Raw genomic sequence first — 13,329 nt, 5'->3', positions numbered from 1 at the left:
CATTTCAAAGTGTCGCCTAATACCTAACTAAAGATGTTCCAGTAACTGTCAACTCAAAATTGCTAGTACTTATTGACAAATGTCCCAATAGTGGTGCACAAATGTTGCAATAGTGGTACACAAATGTTGCAATAGTGGTACACAAATGGGACAAATGTTCCAATAGTTGTGCACAAATGGGCCAATTAATTACAAAAAATGATCGACTATTGGTACAAAACACATTTATTAATGGTGTTTTCACTATGACGGCTATTGGGGGGTCAACATGACAATAAGGTGATGGTTATTGGAACTATGTTATCTATTGGTGTTCTTCCCCTATACCACCTTCTCCCTACCCTTCTCTAATTATCAATATCAAAATGTTAAAAATAAACATACTACATTTTACCTTCACCTTTCTCCTATGCATCCTCTTTACTACTTATATAGAATGATGCTAATCTCAATATCTATGTAGTTTTCTAATACTAAATTTAACAATTATTCTTTCAAATTCAAATACTAAGGGAAAAATTAGTTTACACTTAGTTATATCTCTTGAAGAGAATATGAAGTAATTGTTTAGTTAAGAATTAACTTGCATAAGCTTCAATGCAAATTTGGAAGGTGGAAAAGGTAAAATGAAAATTGGGAAGAAGATAGTTTGGGTTTTTTTGCTAAGGACATCAAGCCCAAGTATGGTAGTATTTTGCTTGATGCTCCTTTATACTATTTTTTTATATTGGGGAGACAATTGAAAAAATTAGAATTGATAACTCGATATTACTATTAGGATTCAACTATGTAGAACTCATTATCACTTTGAACAAGGGAAGACATAAAAGACAAAACATGATTGATGTTAGACTCTTTTTTTACCTCATCAACATTTTTTCATTTTTATTTTCAAAAACTTTCTCTAAAGAATTTGATTTTTTGTTATTGAAACAAAACAAGATATTTACGTAAAATAGGCTTGGAAACTTTAATATTTAATTTTTTTAAAAAACCTATAGAAATGCCCATCGAACAACGTTCCGCAACGGTACTAATGTGCTTCAAAATCTTGTCAAAGAAGGAACCGAAAATTTTAAAAACTGTAACCATCTACTTGTCCAGCTAAATATATTAATATTAAGGATTAGCGATCTAAACGGTAACCATATCTAACCCCTACGTAAATGGAATTGTAGCCCTTTTAAAACTAAATCAGTGCCCATCCTCCTTGCCGTAGGAGGATTTCAAGTTTTACGAATCCTCCAGAGATATGGAAGATTGCAATTCAGAGGCTTGCCTAACTCAGATCACTCAATGCCCCAATTTTTCATCTCCGCAAAATGGCCACAATAATATCAAGAAGAGACAATTGCCACAATGGATGTTGGGAGTCACAGGCGTAGAAGCTGCATCGAAAGCGGAAACAATCAGAGGAAATCGGGCTAAAAAATCCCAACTATCTGCTGATGAAAATGGTTCGTCTGATGGAGGAATTCAGGAAGAAAGAAGACCCAAAAGAGCTGCAGATAGACCCCCAAAACGTGCTGGCTCTTCTAGCACAAAGAGGACCGCCAAAAGAGGGGTAGAAATCGAAAGTGGGGGTAATTCAGCTGCCGAAGATGGTACTAAGAGAGTGTCCAAGGAAAGAAAACAAATTGGGTCTAGAAAGGGCGCACCTAGAGGCAGGAGGAAGATGAAGGATCCGCAATTTGAGAGTGATCTTCAGGAAGATCACATATCTGATGTTGAGGACGATATTGAGGACCCATCTGAGGGTATTTCTATTGAAAATGGGCTGGACTTGAGTGTGGAAGATCTACTCAGCATGGCCAAGCAGGTAGCTTTTTTTTCCTTTTCTTTAGGGTTTTAGCCTTTATCTTGGATACATTTTTTAAAATTCTTGATAAATATTTGATGAGGTAAAGGGTAAGCCTGAGTAAATCTGACTCCGACTCTGAAGATCTTGTGTTGGAGTGGAGGGACGAAATGGACTAGAGTTCTTGAATCTGGAGAGGATATAGAAAGAGTAGAGTATGTGTATCGCATAGTGTAAACATGATCAGGTGGATTGCTTGGTCTTATATGTTATAAGGTTTGCATTAGTCTTGTCACAGTTAGGTGTACTCAGGGGCCTTTCCTTTTTCTTTATTGACATTGTATAAGGCGAGCTTGAACCGCATTCATAACGTTTTTTGGCATGGATTATGCCAACTTTTTAATTATGAAATATACCAGCTTGTGAAACTTTTGCAATTCTTATCAGCAAACATATTTATAATAATACTTAAAAAAAAAATCAAGATAACCTTACAGACTCAATTCAGTTCCCAGATTAAATAAACTTGCAGACTCAGAATAATAGCCCAGAAAGCATCAGTCTTCTTAATTGCACTAATCATTCATACATACACCAATGAACAGGCCCTCCTGTTTAACAACAATGAGATACATAGAAATGATCAGGCCTATAAATCAGTCAACATAAAATCGTGACAGTATACTCATCTGCACCTGAAGTCTCTGGTTATTGGATATAACTGATTGATGGTAGGGAGTTGATAGTGAACAGAGCTTGCGTTTAGAGGTGCAAGTGTATTATGGAAAGTATGAAGCCGCGCTGTACTGGAAGCCTATCTGCCCCCTTCACATGATGTGAGCTCCTGCTAACTCTGTCGGAATGGTTCTTGTTGATGTGTTTTTTATGCACTTCGAACACATAATAAAATACTAAGTATTCTACCCTCTCTTGAACAAGGAAACCTTATATGCTAAATAATATGATCAAATAACATAACCCCGAGGTTTCTATAGTCAGGTCTTGACTTTGCAAGTGGATGGTCTCAGTTGTATGATGTGATATGCTAGTATCACAAAGGGACTTACACTAATGAATAACAGCTGGAACTTGCAAATTGAATGACTCAAACTCAAATAAGGATCAAAAGGTAAAGGGTTTAGAGAATTTATGCTAATCCTAAGGACAATGATGATAATGAATAGTGCTTTGATAGATAAACTCCTTCAAACCAAGCTTTGCTTCATCATGATAACAACAATTACACAAAACTGATGCGATCTCCTAAGGTAGCGAATGATTTTCATTATTGCAAATATTCATACAAATACCCAATACTGGCACAACTTGAACAAATATCCACAATTGAACTTAGCCACAATCAGCAAACCACAAAAAGTATGAACCAAGAAATTCATCACATATCATTGCATTTCTCCATTAAGATTAATGGACTTTAACTAAACTTAGAGAAGTAGAAACCATTCAACATGTTGAAATAACACACAAAATCCACCATATCTTCAATGAAAATAGTATGTTTATTCCATCAAGTCTTGGCAACAGTCTCTATCTTCCCTTCTACTCTACTCTTAACTTGAATTTTCTTCTTCTACTGAACTATTCTCCTATCATCTATTAACCCTTGCAAATGAGAAGGCTGAGCCTTAGATAGACTTTCAATTACATTTTAAGGGTTAGGATTGATTTTGGATTGAATGGCCAAGATTTGAACACCAATTAGGGTTAGTTAACACTAACTCCTCTTTGACCAATGAGAAAATTACATTTGCTTGATTACACGTCCTTCTAGGACCAATAGGAAATAAGTTGAAATTTCCATCTTTCTCTGACTAAGTTCAATGAATTTGGACGCTTTGACTAGGAATTGTTTAATTGGTGGATGAAGTTGAGTTGTTGCCATCTCAACTACTTGCACGCCTTGGAGACTTGATACCTCGTTGCAAGCAATATCTCTTGGTACTCAACATCATCATGTGGCCTTTGACTGATTGTGATGGGTCATATTCCAAAATTGCATCATCTTCTATATTTGATTAACTCTTTTGAAACTATCTATTTGAGAGATGCATTCCATTGTGCATTCCATCTTCTTTCGTTGCCTTCATGATGCCAATGCTCGATTTTCATGTGTGGTCGTTGCAACTGTATCCTCCATCTGCATTTGTAATGTTCCTCTTCCGTTATGATGGATTGATCTTATTTTCAAGTGGCAAAGTCTTTCTTCATGAGTATGTTGATGAATCCATGCATTGCATTGAATGTGTTGATCTTGTCTTGATGTAACGAAGTGCATCTCCTTGAATGCATTGATTCACACTTCCATCTTTGTCTTTCATTGTTCCCCTTTTGAATGTGTTGATGTCTTCTTTTGCATCGTTGAGGTATCTTCTATCATGATGTTGACCTTGATGTGAGCCTCCTTTGCATTGTTGAGATGTCTTTCTTCACATGGTGAAGTCCTTCCTCATGCTGTAGGATCAACTTCTTGCATGTTGAGATGTGCTTCATTGTATGACTTGTCTCCTTTCATCCATCTTTCCTTGTAATTTTTCCTGACAAAAAGAAAGACAAAATACCTTAGATTGTACCGATTCATGATATCAAAACAGTATTACTAAGTCGCACAAGATTGCTCCACAAATACTTCCCTTCAGTTCTGGAAATAGCACTTTTACCCCTTGAAATTCTTATTTCAGATCTGGAAATGTTTAATATTCTGCCATAGAAACTGATTTTAACCCCTCTCCAACTACTTCCTTGTTGGCTTTGATCATCAACACCTTGCACTTACAAATACTTGATTGGATTTATGTCTTGTGGCTGTAAGCTACCTTCACAATCACCTTCACCATTGCTGGTAAAGTTTGCTCTTCTCCTCTTTTGCAGGTCTGCTCCTTATCTCTGTTTGAATGGATCGGAATTGAATGGCGAGAATGAATAAGCATCACCTTGAGGCTTGCATTTATATGCATTGAGGAAGTGATTAGGTCAGCCTTAGCAAGGTTAGCAAGGTTTTGTGAATTTTAATTAATTTAATTTTTTCTAAAAAGATTATAGCCTTCCTCAAAGTCGGCCATCACCACGTTTCCAGCCTCAACCACTCCTCACATGCCTTACACCATTAGGTAGCCAACTTGAACAAACAAGCATTCACCCCTTCATTTTTCGGAAATTTCATGCCTTTATGCACAATTTCGGGTTTCATCAGCCCTCATGTATGATTTTGGGATTTCTACATACTCATGTAGGATTTTGGGGCTTTCAAGCTCACATGCATGAATTCGGGTTTTAGGGGTCCTCATGCACAAAATCAGGATTATGTAGTGCTCATGTAAGATTTTGGGTATTACTGACCTCCATGTAAGATTTAGGGATTTTGAGCACTTCATGTATAAAATAGGGATTTTGAGCACTTCATGTATAAAATTGGGATTGTGTAGTGCTCATGCATAGATGGCAGGTTTGTACAGTGCTCACGCATACATTCAAAATTGCAAGTTGGACAACCTCTTGCACTCATTTTCAAAAACTAAGTCTTTTGTGCAATCAATCTTGGAGTTGCAAGGGGTTTCATGCACGCTCAACACAACGTTCCAACCTTCAATCAAGCAAAATCATGCCCTATGCAAACAAACTACACTTTTGCAACCTGAAGCAACCTTTACACGTAATCATGTATTTGGACCGAAGATGAAGAGTAATGTAGTAGAATATGGCCGGATTGCAAGGGAACCTTGCCATTCCTCCTTGCAATAATCACAACTTTACCTTTCAACTCACCTCTTGGCCATGGCAAAATGAACTGAACTCCTCCTTCAAAGGTTAAAGACTTACATTGTTGCCAAGCTAACACTAAGCGCACAAAATAGCTAACCAAGCAAGTGGAAAGAGGGGTCCCCATTTGCAATGGGGCGATGTGTGAAAACATCACAACAATTCCCCTTGCCATTTTCCAGTCCGGTATATACGCCGCCTCCTTATATAATTTGGTGATGCCCAGATGCCTCTTTTGATATGCGTTGGTAAAAGCTCAGTGCTTGTGCTTGAATGGATCCCAATGCCTATATGCTTGCTACCATATAATTGCTCGCAGCGTGCGGAGATATCGCCTTTAGTCTATAGCTGCTGCCATGATTAGTACGCACAATGAAAGCTGATTGAAATTGACAAAGATGAGTCAAGTAGGGGTTGTGTTCTACTTGACTAGTAGCCTCCTAGGTTTGCATCCAAGAAACTATGCATTCATTTAATGCAAGCTGAAAATGAAATGCTTCAATGCCAAGATCTGCTCCCGATCCCCTATTAATACTTGTCTTACACAGGTCGGCCTCAAAGAAGAAAACTGACTTACAATTGGTTGGGACAGGTTGGGCCAAGGACTTTGTTAAAATTTATTCAATAATTAACATTTATTCATAAATTTAATAAATTTTTTAGTTAGATATTTATTGCTTATTTAAAACAAAATACTTAGCAAAATTGGCGGGTGTATCATCTAATGCTGCCACAAGCAAGGCTGACCGCCCAGCCTTAATTTTGGATAATTATAATCCTCCCATACCACAATTGCTTGTCCTCAAGCAATTTCAGATTGGGATGTCAAAAAATCTCAACCTCCTCCCATGTTGCATCTTCTAGGGGAAGACCTTTACATTTCACCAAATACTCAGGAATGGTTTTGTTTCTTAACCTCTTCTCCCTCACATCCATCACCGTCTCAGGTTCTAGAATCAATTTGCCTTCATAGTCAGGTGGTGGTAGCTCTTGTGAAGGAGTGACCTGCTGTTCAAGGGCTTTTATAAGACACAAAACATGGAATGTGTTATGAATTCTGTTGTTAACTGAAAGTTCCAACTCATAATTTACCTCACCAATATTCCTCACCACCTTGTAGGGCCCATAAAAATGTGGCTTCAGCTTCTCAGCTCCACTCCCTTTGATAGAAGATTGCCTATAGGTCTGCAATCTCAAAAACACCATGTCACCAACCTCAAAAACCCTCTCAATTTGGTGCCTATCAGCATACACCTTTTGCAGATTTTGGGCTTGCTGCAAGTTTTCCTTGAGAGATTTCAAGATATCTATACTCTGCTGTACCACATCTTTTGCTCTTGGATCTCTACTTTCTGTAATAATCAAATCAATAAATGAAGTAGCATCATAACCATAAAGTGCCTTAAAAGGAGTCATACCAATTGTCGTGTGATGAGTTGTATTGTCGCAATATTCTCCTAGGAGCAATCGTCTGATCGAAGCTATATTCTGCCTCGTGACATAGTTCTGTAAGTAGCCCTCTATCCATTTGTTCACGATCTTTGTTTGCCCATCAATTTGTGGATGATAGCTAGTGCTTGGTTTTAACTTGGTACCTGTCAAACGAAAGAGTTCTTGCCAAAACAAACTGAGAAACTTGCTGCCCCTGTCACTTACAATGTTCTTTGGCAAATCATGAAGTTGAAAATCTCTCCAAAAAACAGATCTGCCACCTATGGAGTTTTAAATTCTGAAGACATGACATGCAAGTGGGTATATTTAGTGAACCTATCAACAACCACATACATAAAATCTTTACCTTTAACTTTTGGCAACCCTGTGATGGAATCCATGGATATGCTTGTAATGTCCCCTACCGGAACGCTACCTATTTCCCAATAAGTATTAAACATTATTATGTCTTAAATTAAGTTATTGAGATTAGAAAACATCTAGTTCCTCATAATACAATTAAAACTAATTATTTTAAGGGTTTGCCCTCAATTCTTCCCTAACCTTGACAGAGGATGGCCAATTACTGTGTTGATGTGTTTTTATGCACTATGCAACACAAAATAAAATCCTAAGAATTCTATCCTCCCTTTAACAAAATCTTATGAAGTGCTAAATTATGTGATCAAATGGGATGATTCCAAGGTTTTGAATGTCAGGTCTTGATGCGCTCTTGGATAGACCCAGTGTGTATGATTTGATTTGCTGGAATCGCAAGGGGACTCACGTTAAATCTTGAATGCTTGAATGTCGCTAGAACGTGGGAATTAACTTGATTTGAAAAAATGGAAAAAAGGATAAAGGGTTTAGAAAGCTGATCTAATCCTAGGAATGCAAGAGCAATGCACACTTTTTGGTGAAACTCAACTGGACTTTGTTTTGCCATGCAAAGCAACAACTCCACAAAGTTTAGTGCAATCTCCTAAGGTAAGCATATGATGTTCAAATCACTACCACAAACATAGACACCATCAAGACGATGCATATCAGTAAAGAAGTAGCAATTGAAGTTAAGCTTGGATAAATGAGTTTAGTTGACTACGCAAGATACTTCACAATTAATGAAATACTAGTAGTATGAACATAGGAGGTTCACCATTAATCATGCACAAAGATTTTCCATCCATCTAATTATCACCATCTAACATGAGGATCCAACAAGAAACCATGCAATTATGTAGAAGAAACAACACATTCCACCATATCTTCAATGAAAAGGATACTTATTTACAAGTTTTGCAACAATTTTTGCCTTCTCCTCCTACTCTACTTCTAATTGTTAGCTGCTATCTAACTATTGACTATTTTCTATTATTGAGCTATTAACTTCACAAATGAGAAAACTAAGCCTTATATAGATGGCTCTTTACAATGAATGACTCAGATTGATTCACATTCAATGGCCAAGATTACAAGTTAAAAACCCTAATTAGGGTTTGTTACACCCATTCCAAAGCATTTAATGCTTGACCAATGATAAAATTACAATAAATGGGACACATGTCCTTCCTCGAATGATTGACCAATAGATAACGAGGGTAGGTACATCGAACTTTGTGTCCACATGTAGTAGTTATCCACCTCGTTGGATGAGTCAGGTGCAATGAACATGGATGCTCTGATTTGGAATGAAGTGATTGGATGATGAAGATGACTGGGTGCCACCTCAACTAGCTATACACCTTGTAACTCATCACAAGTTATAGGTGATTCGAGCATATCTCTTGATGCTCAACATTTCTACGCTCAATCATGAATGAGATGAAGGTAGGAGATATTCCCAAATTGCATAATCCTTGGGGATCAATCTTTCTGACTTTGATTAACTCTTCTGGAATTGTCTCTTGTCTTGAACACCTTTGCATCCTCTTCCTCTACATGCATTGGGAAATCTCTTGATGCACTGGCATTGATTCTTGGAATTCTGGAGGAATTTCAAGATAGTTTTAGAATTCATTCCTCTTGCATGTGCACTCTCATGCTTGCTCTTGTGGATCTTGTGCTTTCTTGAACTTGGAACACTTCCTTGCTGCCACGATTTGATCTTTCTTATAATGATGCTCGAGTCCTTGTTGATTTATCTTGCATCTCTTGGTGTTGGTGTTTTTGATATTGATCCTCAAACTCGTGGATCTTGATGAAATGAAATGCATCACCTTATTGAACTCCTCCTCTCAATGCACCGGGATCCTTGATCCCATCACCCCTTGTATGAGTGCTGCCTTTCTCTTACGGTCCCTTGTATGAGTGCTGCCTTTCTCTTACATCGAAACGTGAAAGGAGACACAATGGATCAAAATTATGATAGTAATGCAACCTTCCATACTGAAAAATAAATTGAATGAATGATTCAATAATCGGATAATCTATTCAACAATATACAAGCGTATATAAAGAGATTACAAGGACGACGTTCTAAATTAAGAACAAGTCGTTTAAAGTAAACTACTAAAAAGCTAAACGCTAAATAAAGCTTAAAAGCTAATTAATTAAAAAGAAAAAGCTAAATGCTAAATAAAGCTTAAAAGCTAATTAACTAAAAAGCTAAATGACCATTAAACAAGGAACTAAATATAGGTGACTAAAATATAATTAAATATTCTAATACCCTCCCTTAATGGTCATTCTATCTACTAACTACCCTACATAAGACACTGCAGATCTTTTGATCGCAAATGAAAATAACACTCTGCCACGGTGGAGACCCTCCTTGGATCTGAAAAGTGTTAATGACCAACAATACCAGAATCCATCCAACCTGACGTTGGGTAACCAAGCTGAAACCTAAAACCATGATTTTGAGGAAAATCGGCAAACCCTCCAAAACTGAAGATACAAATCATCATTTTTGTGGAAAAAATGGTAAAAAACCCTAAATCGATTTTTAAGGAAAAAATCGAACAAAACCCTGAAACTTCGCATGGCAAGACCCAAAACATCACGTGATTAAACACCAAACACCACGCGGTAAAACATCAGACATCACGCGGGAAAACACCAGACAACATCACGTGGTAAAATACCAGACATCACATGGTAAAACCTTGATTTTTGAGGAAAAAATCAAGCAAAACCCTCCCATGATTTTTTATGGTGAAAAATCAGAAAACCCATGCAAGCTTTTTGCAGATGACAGATAATAATTTTTAAGGAAAAAATTCTAAACCCTGCGAACAATTTTTGAGGAAAAAAAATGTGAAAACCCTCCCATGATTTTTTGTAGAAAAAAAATCAGAAAACCCATAGAATTAGCAAAAATCACTGACTGTTTTTAAATTTCAAGGCAAATTTGCTGGCACGAAATTCAAGGCACGGAAAACGAGACACCCAAAAAAATTTGAGACCAGCCCAAAAAAGCTCTCGAAAAACCCATCAAGAATCTGAAATCAAAATGCAGATCCGACAGCTCAAAAATCGAGGCATAGAAAATGATGCACCTAGAAAAATTTGATGACGACCTAGTTGAGGTCTCGAAAAACCTACCAAGAATCTGCAACCAGAATAAAATTTCAACTTGAATTGAAGGGTCAAAACCCTAGTCGAAATTGCAGAAACCCTAGGAAAGTTTTCAATCTGCAAAAAAAACCTCCAGGTTGCAGGGCCTAAAATCTCCAAAAACCCTAAAAAAAACATGAACTGCTGCCCAACACAGAAATTCGCCCACAAACCAGAAACTCTCAAAAAGCCTTCTAAAAAGCAAAATCGTTTTTTTTAATAAAAAAACAATAAAAAAAAATCTGGAAAATATTCCAAAAAGAAGGGCATGAATTTTTATTAAAAAATTCGCCAAACTTTAAAGAATCCCATTGACCCGCCCTGATACCATGAAAAATAAATTGAATGAATGATTCAATAATCGGATAATCTATTCAACAATATACAAGCGTATATAAAGAGATTACAAGGACGACGTTCTAAATTAAGAACAAGTCATTTTAAAGTAAACTACTAAAAAGCTAAACGCTAAATAAAGCTAATTAACTAAAAAGAAAAAGCTAAATGCTAAATAAAGCTTAAAAGCTAATTAACTAAAAAGAAAAAGCTAAATGCTAAATATAGCTTAAAAGCTAATTAACTAAAAAGCTAAATGACCATTAAACAAGGAACTAAATATAGGTGACTAAAATATAATTAAATATTCTAATACATACCTCTAAAACATCACTAATCATTAATTCAAATCTGGAAATGGTGGTCCGCTGATAAAATTTGCTTGCAATCAGGTCTGATTAAGGTCTGATTTCCATTGGTTTCAGGTCTGATTAAGGTCTGATTTGGTTGCTTAAAGGTCTAATATCTGAGTTACATGTCTGATTTTCCTGTGTTGGACACCTGATTCTTATCTATTTGTTTCTAGGCGTGGATTTTAGTATCAATTGGCAGTCACCATGCGCTGGTCGGAGATTTAGGGACCAACTGGAAGTTCGTGGATTTAGGTGGTCACAAGAAGTGGTCAGACTTTTGGAAAGGCATAGGAAGCTCATACTTTTGGATTGGCATTGACCGTGGCGCGAGGAGATCAGACCTTTTGGTGAGCATTGACTGGAAGTGGTCGGGCTTACCATAGGGCATTGACTGGAAGTGATCAGGGTTTTTGATAAGCAGTGACAATGCCAAAAAGAGATTGGACTTTTGGGACCGCATTGACAGGAAATGGTCGGAGCATTGACAGTGGCTCAATAAGGTCGGGTTTTTGGAGGAGCATTAACAGTGGCTTGCTTGTAATCTAGCTCTTGGTAGAAGTAAAATCTTCCAATCTTTATCACATACATTCCTTCACTTCATTGATGATTCATTTTGATCTCTCCTTTATCTTACTTGACACATTGAATTCATCTTTCTTTCATCATTAACATAGTCATCGCCTTAGACATTATCTCTTCTAACCTTGATCGAGGATTTGAACATGCATTGGCAATCACTCAACGAGGTCACGGTTTTGATGGTGCACTGACTGGAAGTGGTCGGGGTTTTCACCCTTCACTGACAATGACTCAAGGAAAGGTCGGGCTTTTGGGTAGTGTTGATGTGTTTTTTATGCACATGCGAACACAGAATAAAATACCAAGGTAGCTTATCCTCTCTTGAACAAAATTACATCGAATGCTGAAGATTTCGCCTAAGGATCATTCGAGAAGACTCCAAGGTTCTTATATGTATGGTCTCTACGTGTGGATAAGCTTTGTGGTTTGATGTGATTATGCTGGAATCACAAGGGGACTTACATTTGACTGCCTGAGTGTTTTAATCTGCTCGAACTTGAATCCTATCTACTAACTGGAAGATAAAGAAATGGCAAAAGATACAGGGTTTGGAGAATCTAATCTAAGACCTAGAATGCAAGAAGATGGATGAACGACTAGGTGGAGTCTTACTGGGCTGGGTCTCATCATCAGGTTGAACAATCCGACACCAACTCAGTGCGCTCTTCTAAGGGATGCTTCGAATATATTCAAATTGTACTCCATCAGATACTGATCACCATTCAAGTTAATGCATGAACAATAGACGCGTAATGACTTGAGATTAGGCTCATTCGATGCTAGTTGACCACGCAGGGCACACTTACAATCAGCAAGAAGCTAGTGGTTTGGACTAGGTGGATTCCGTGCGAGTGCATTCAATAACTTCCTTCATTCAATCTAATTATTTACCATCTAAAATGAAGATTCAACAAGAGACCATGTGTATTGCAAAGAAACAACACCCTTCACCATAACTTCAATGAAAATGGAGTTCATTTACAATCAAGGCAACAATTTCTTGCCTTCTCTTCCTAATCTACTCTATTGCTATTCTATTTGCTATTCTATTTTATTGACTATTAACTAACTCTTATTAGCTAACTCTTAACTATTAACCCACTATTAACCTTTACAAATGAAGAGCCAGAGCCTTATGTAGGGAGCTCTTTACAATTTGATGGCTCTGATTGATTTAGAATGAATGGCCAGGAGTACAAGATAGAAACCCTAATTAGGGTTTGTTATAACAAACTCCTTTACCCAATGATAAAATTACATTTCATGAGGATGGACCAATAGATGTTAGGGGTAGGTGCCTCGAAGTTTGTGCCATCACTGGTGAGTCAGGTACATTGAATTTGGACATGCTGAGGTGGAGCTATCTGACCAGAGGAATAGTGACTGGGATGCCACCTTGTCTTGCGTTTGCCCTTGCATTGACCTTGCATTGACCTTGATTGATCTTCCTTCATCCTTGATGTACTTAGTGAATGATGAAATCCCTTGACTCTCATGTGT

At 37.3% G+C, this 13,329-nt stretch overlaps 1 protein-coding gene across 2 annotated transcripts in view; it reads left to right on the top strand.

The window, feature by feature from the left end:
- Positions 1–1,138: 1,138 nt before the first annotated feature.
- LOC131054400 (uncharacterized) overlaps positions 1,139–13,329 on the top strand; it is a 79,332-nt gene continuing 67,141 nt past the window's right edge. For both annotated transcript variants that reach the window (XM_057988915.2, XM_059209252.1), the window contains exon 1: positions 1,139–1,819. In XM_057988915.2, the coding sequence (XP_057844898.2) occupies positions 1,253–1,819 (567 nt within the window). In that variant the 5' untranslated portion in view covers positions 1,139–1,252. The remainder of the gene's footprint in view (positions 1,820–13,329) is intronic.

Source organism: Cryptomeria japonica, chromosome 7 (genome assembly GCF_030272615.1).
Source record: "Cryptomeria japonica chromosome 7, Sugi_1.0, whole genome shotgun sequence".
NCBI classification, from domain to species: domain Eukaryota; kingdom Viridiplantae; phylum Streptophyta; class Pinopsida; order Cupressales; family Cupressaceae; genus Cryptomeria; species Cryptomeria japonica.
Note: the sequence above shows the minus strand (reverse complement) of the source record. Positions and strands in the feature narration are given on the sequence as shown.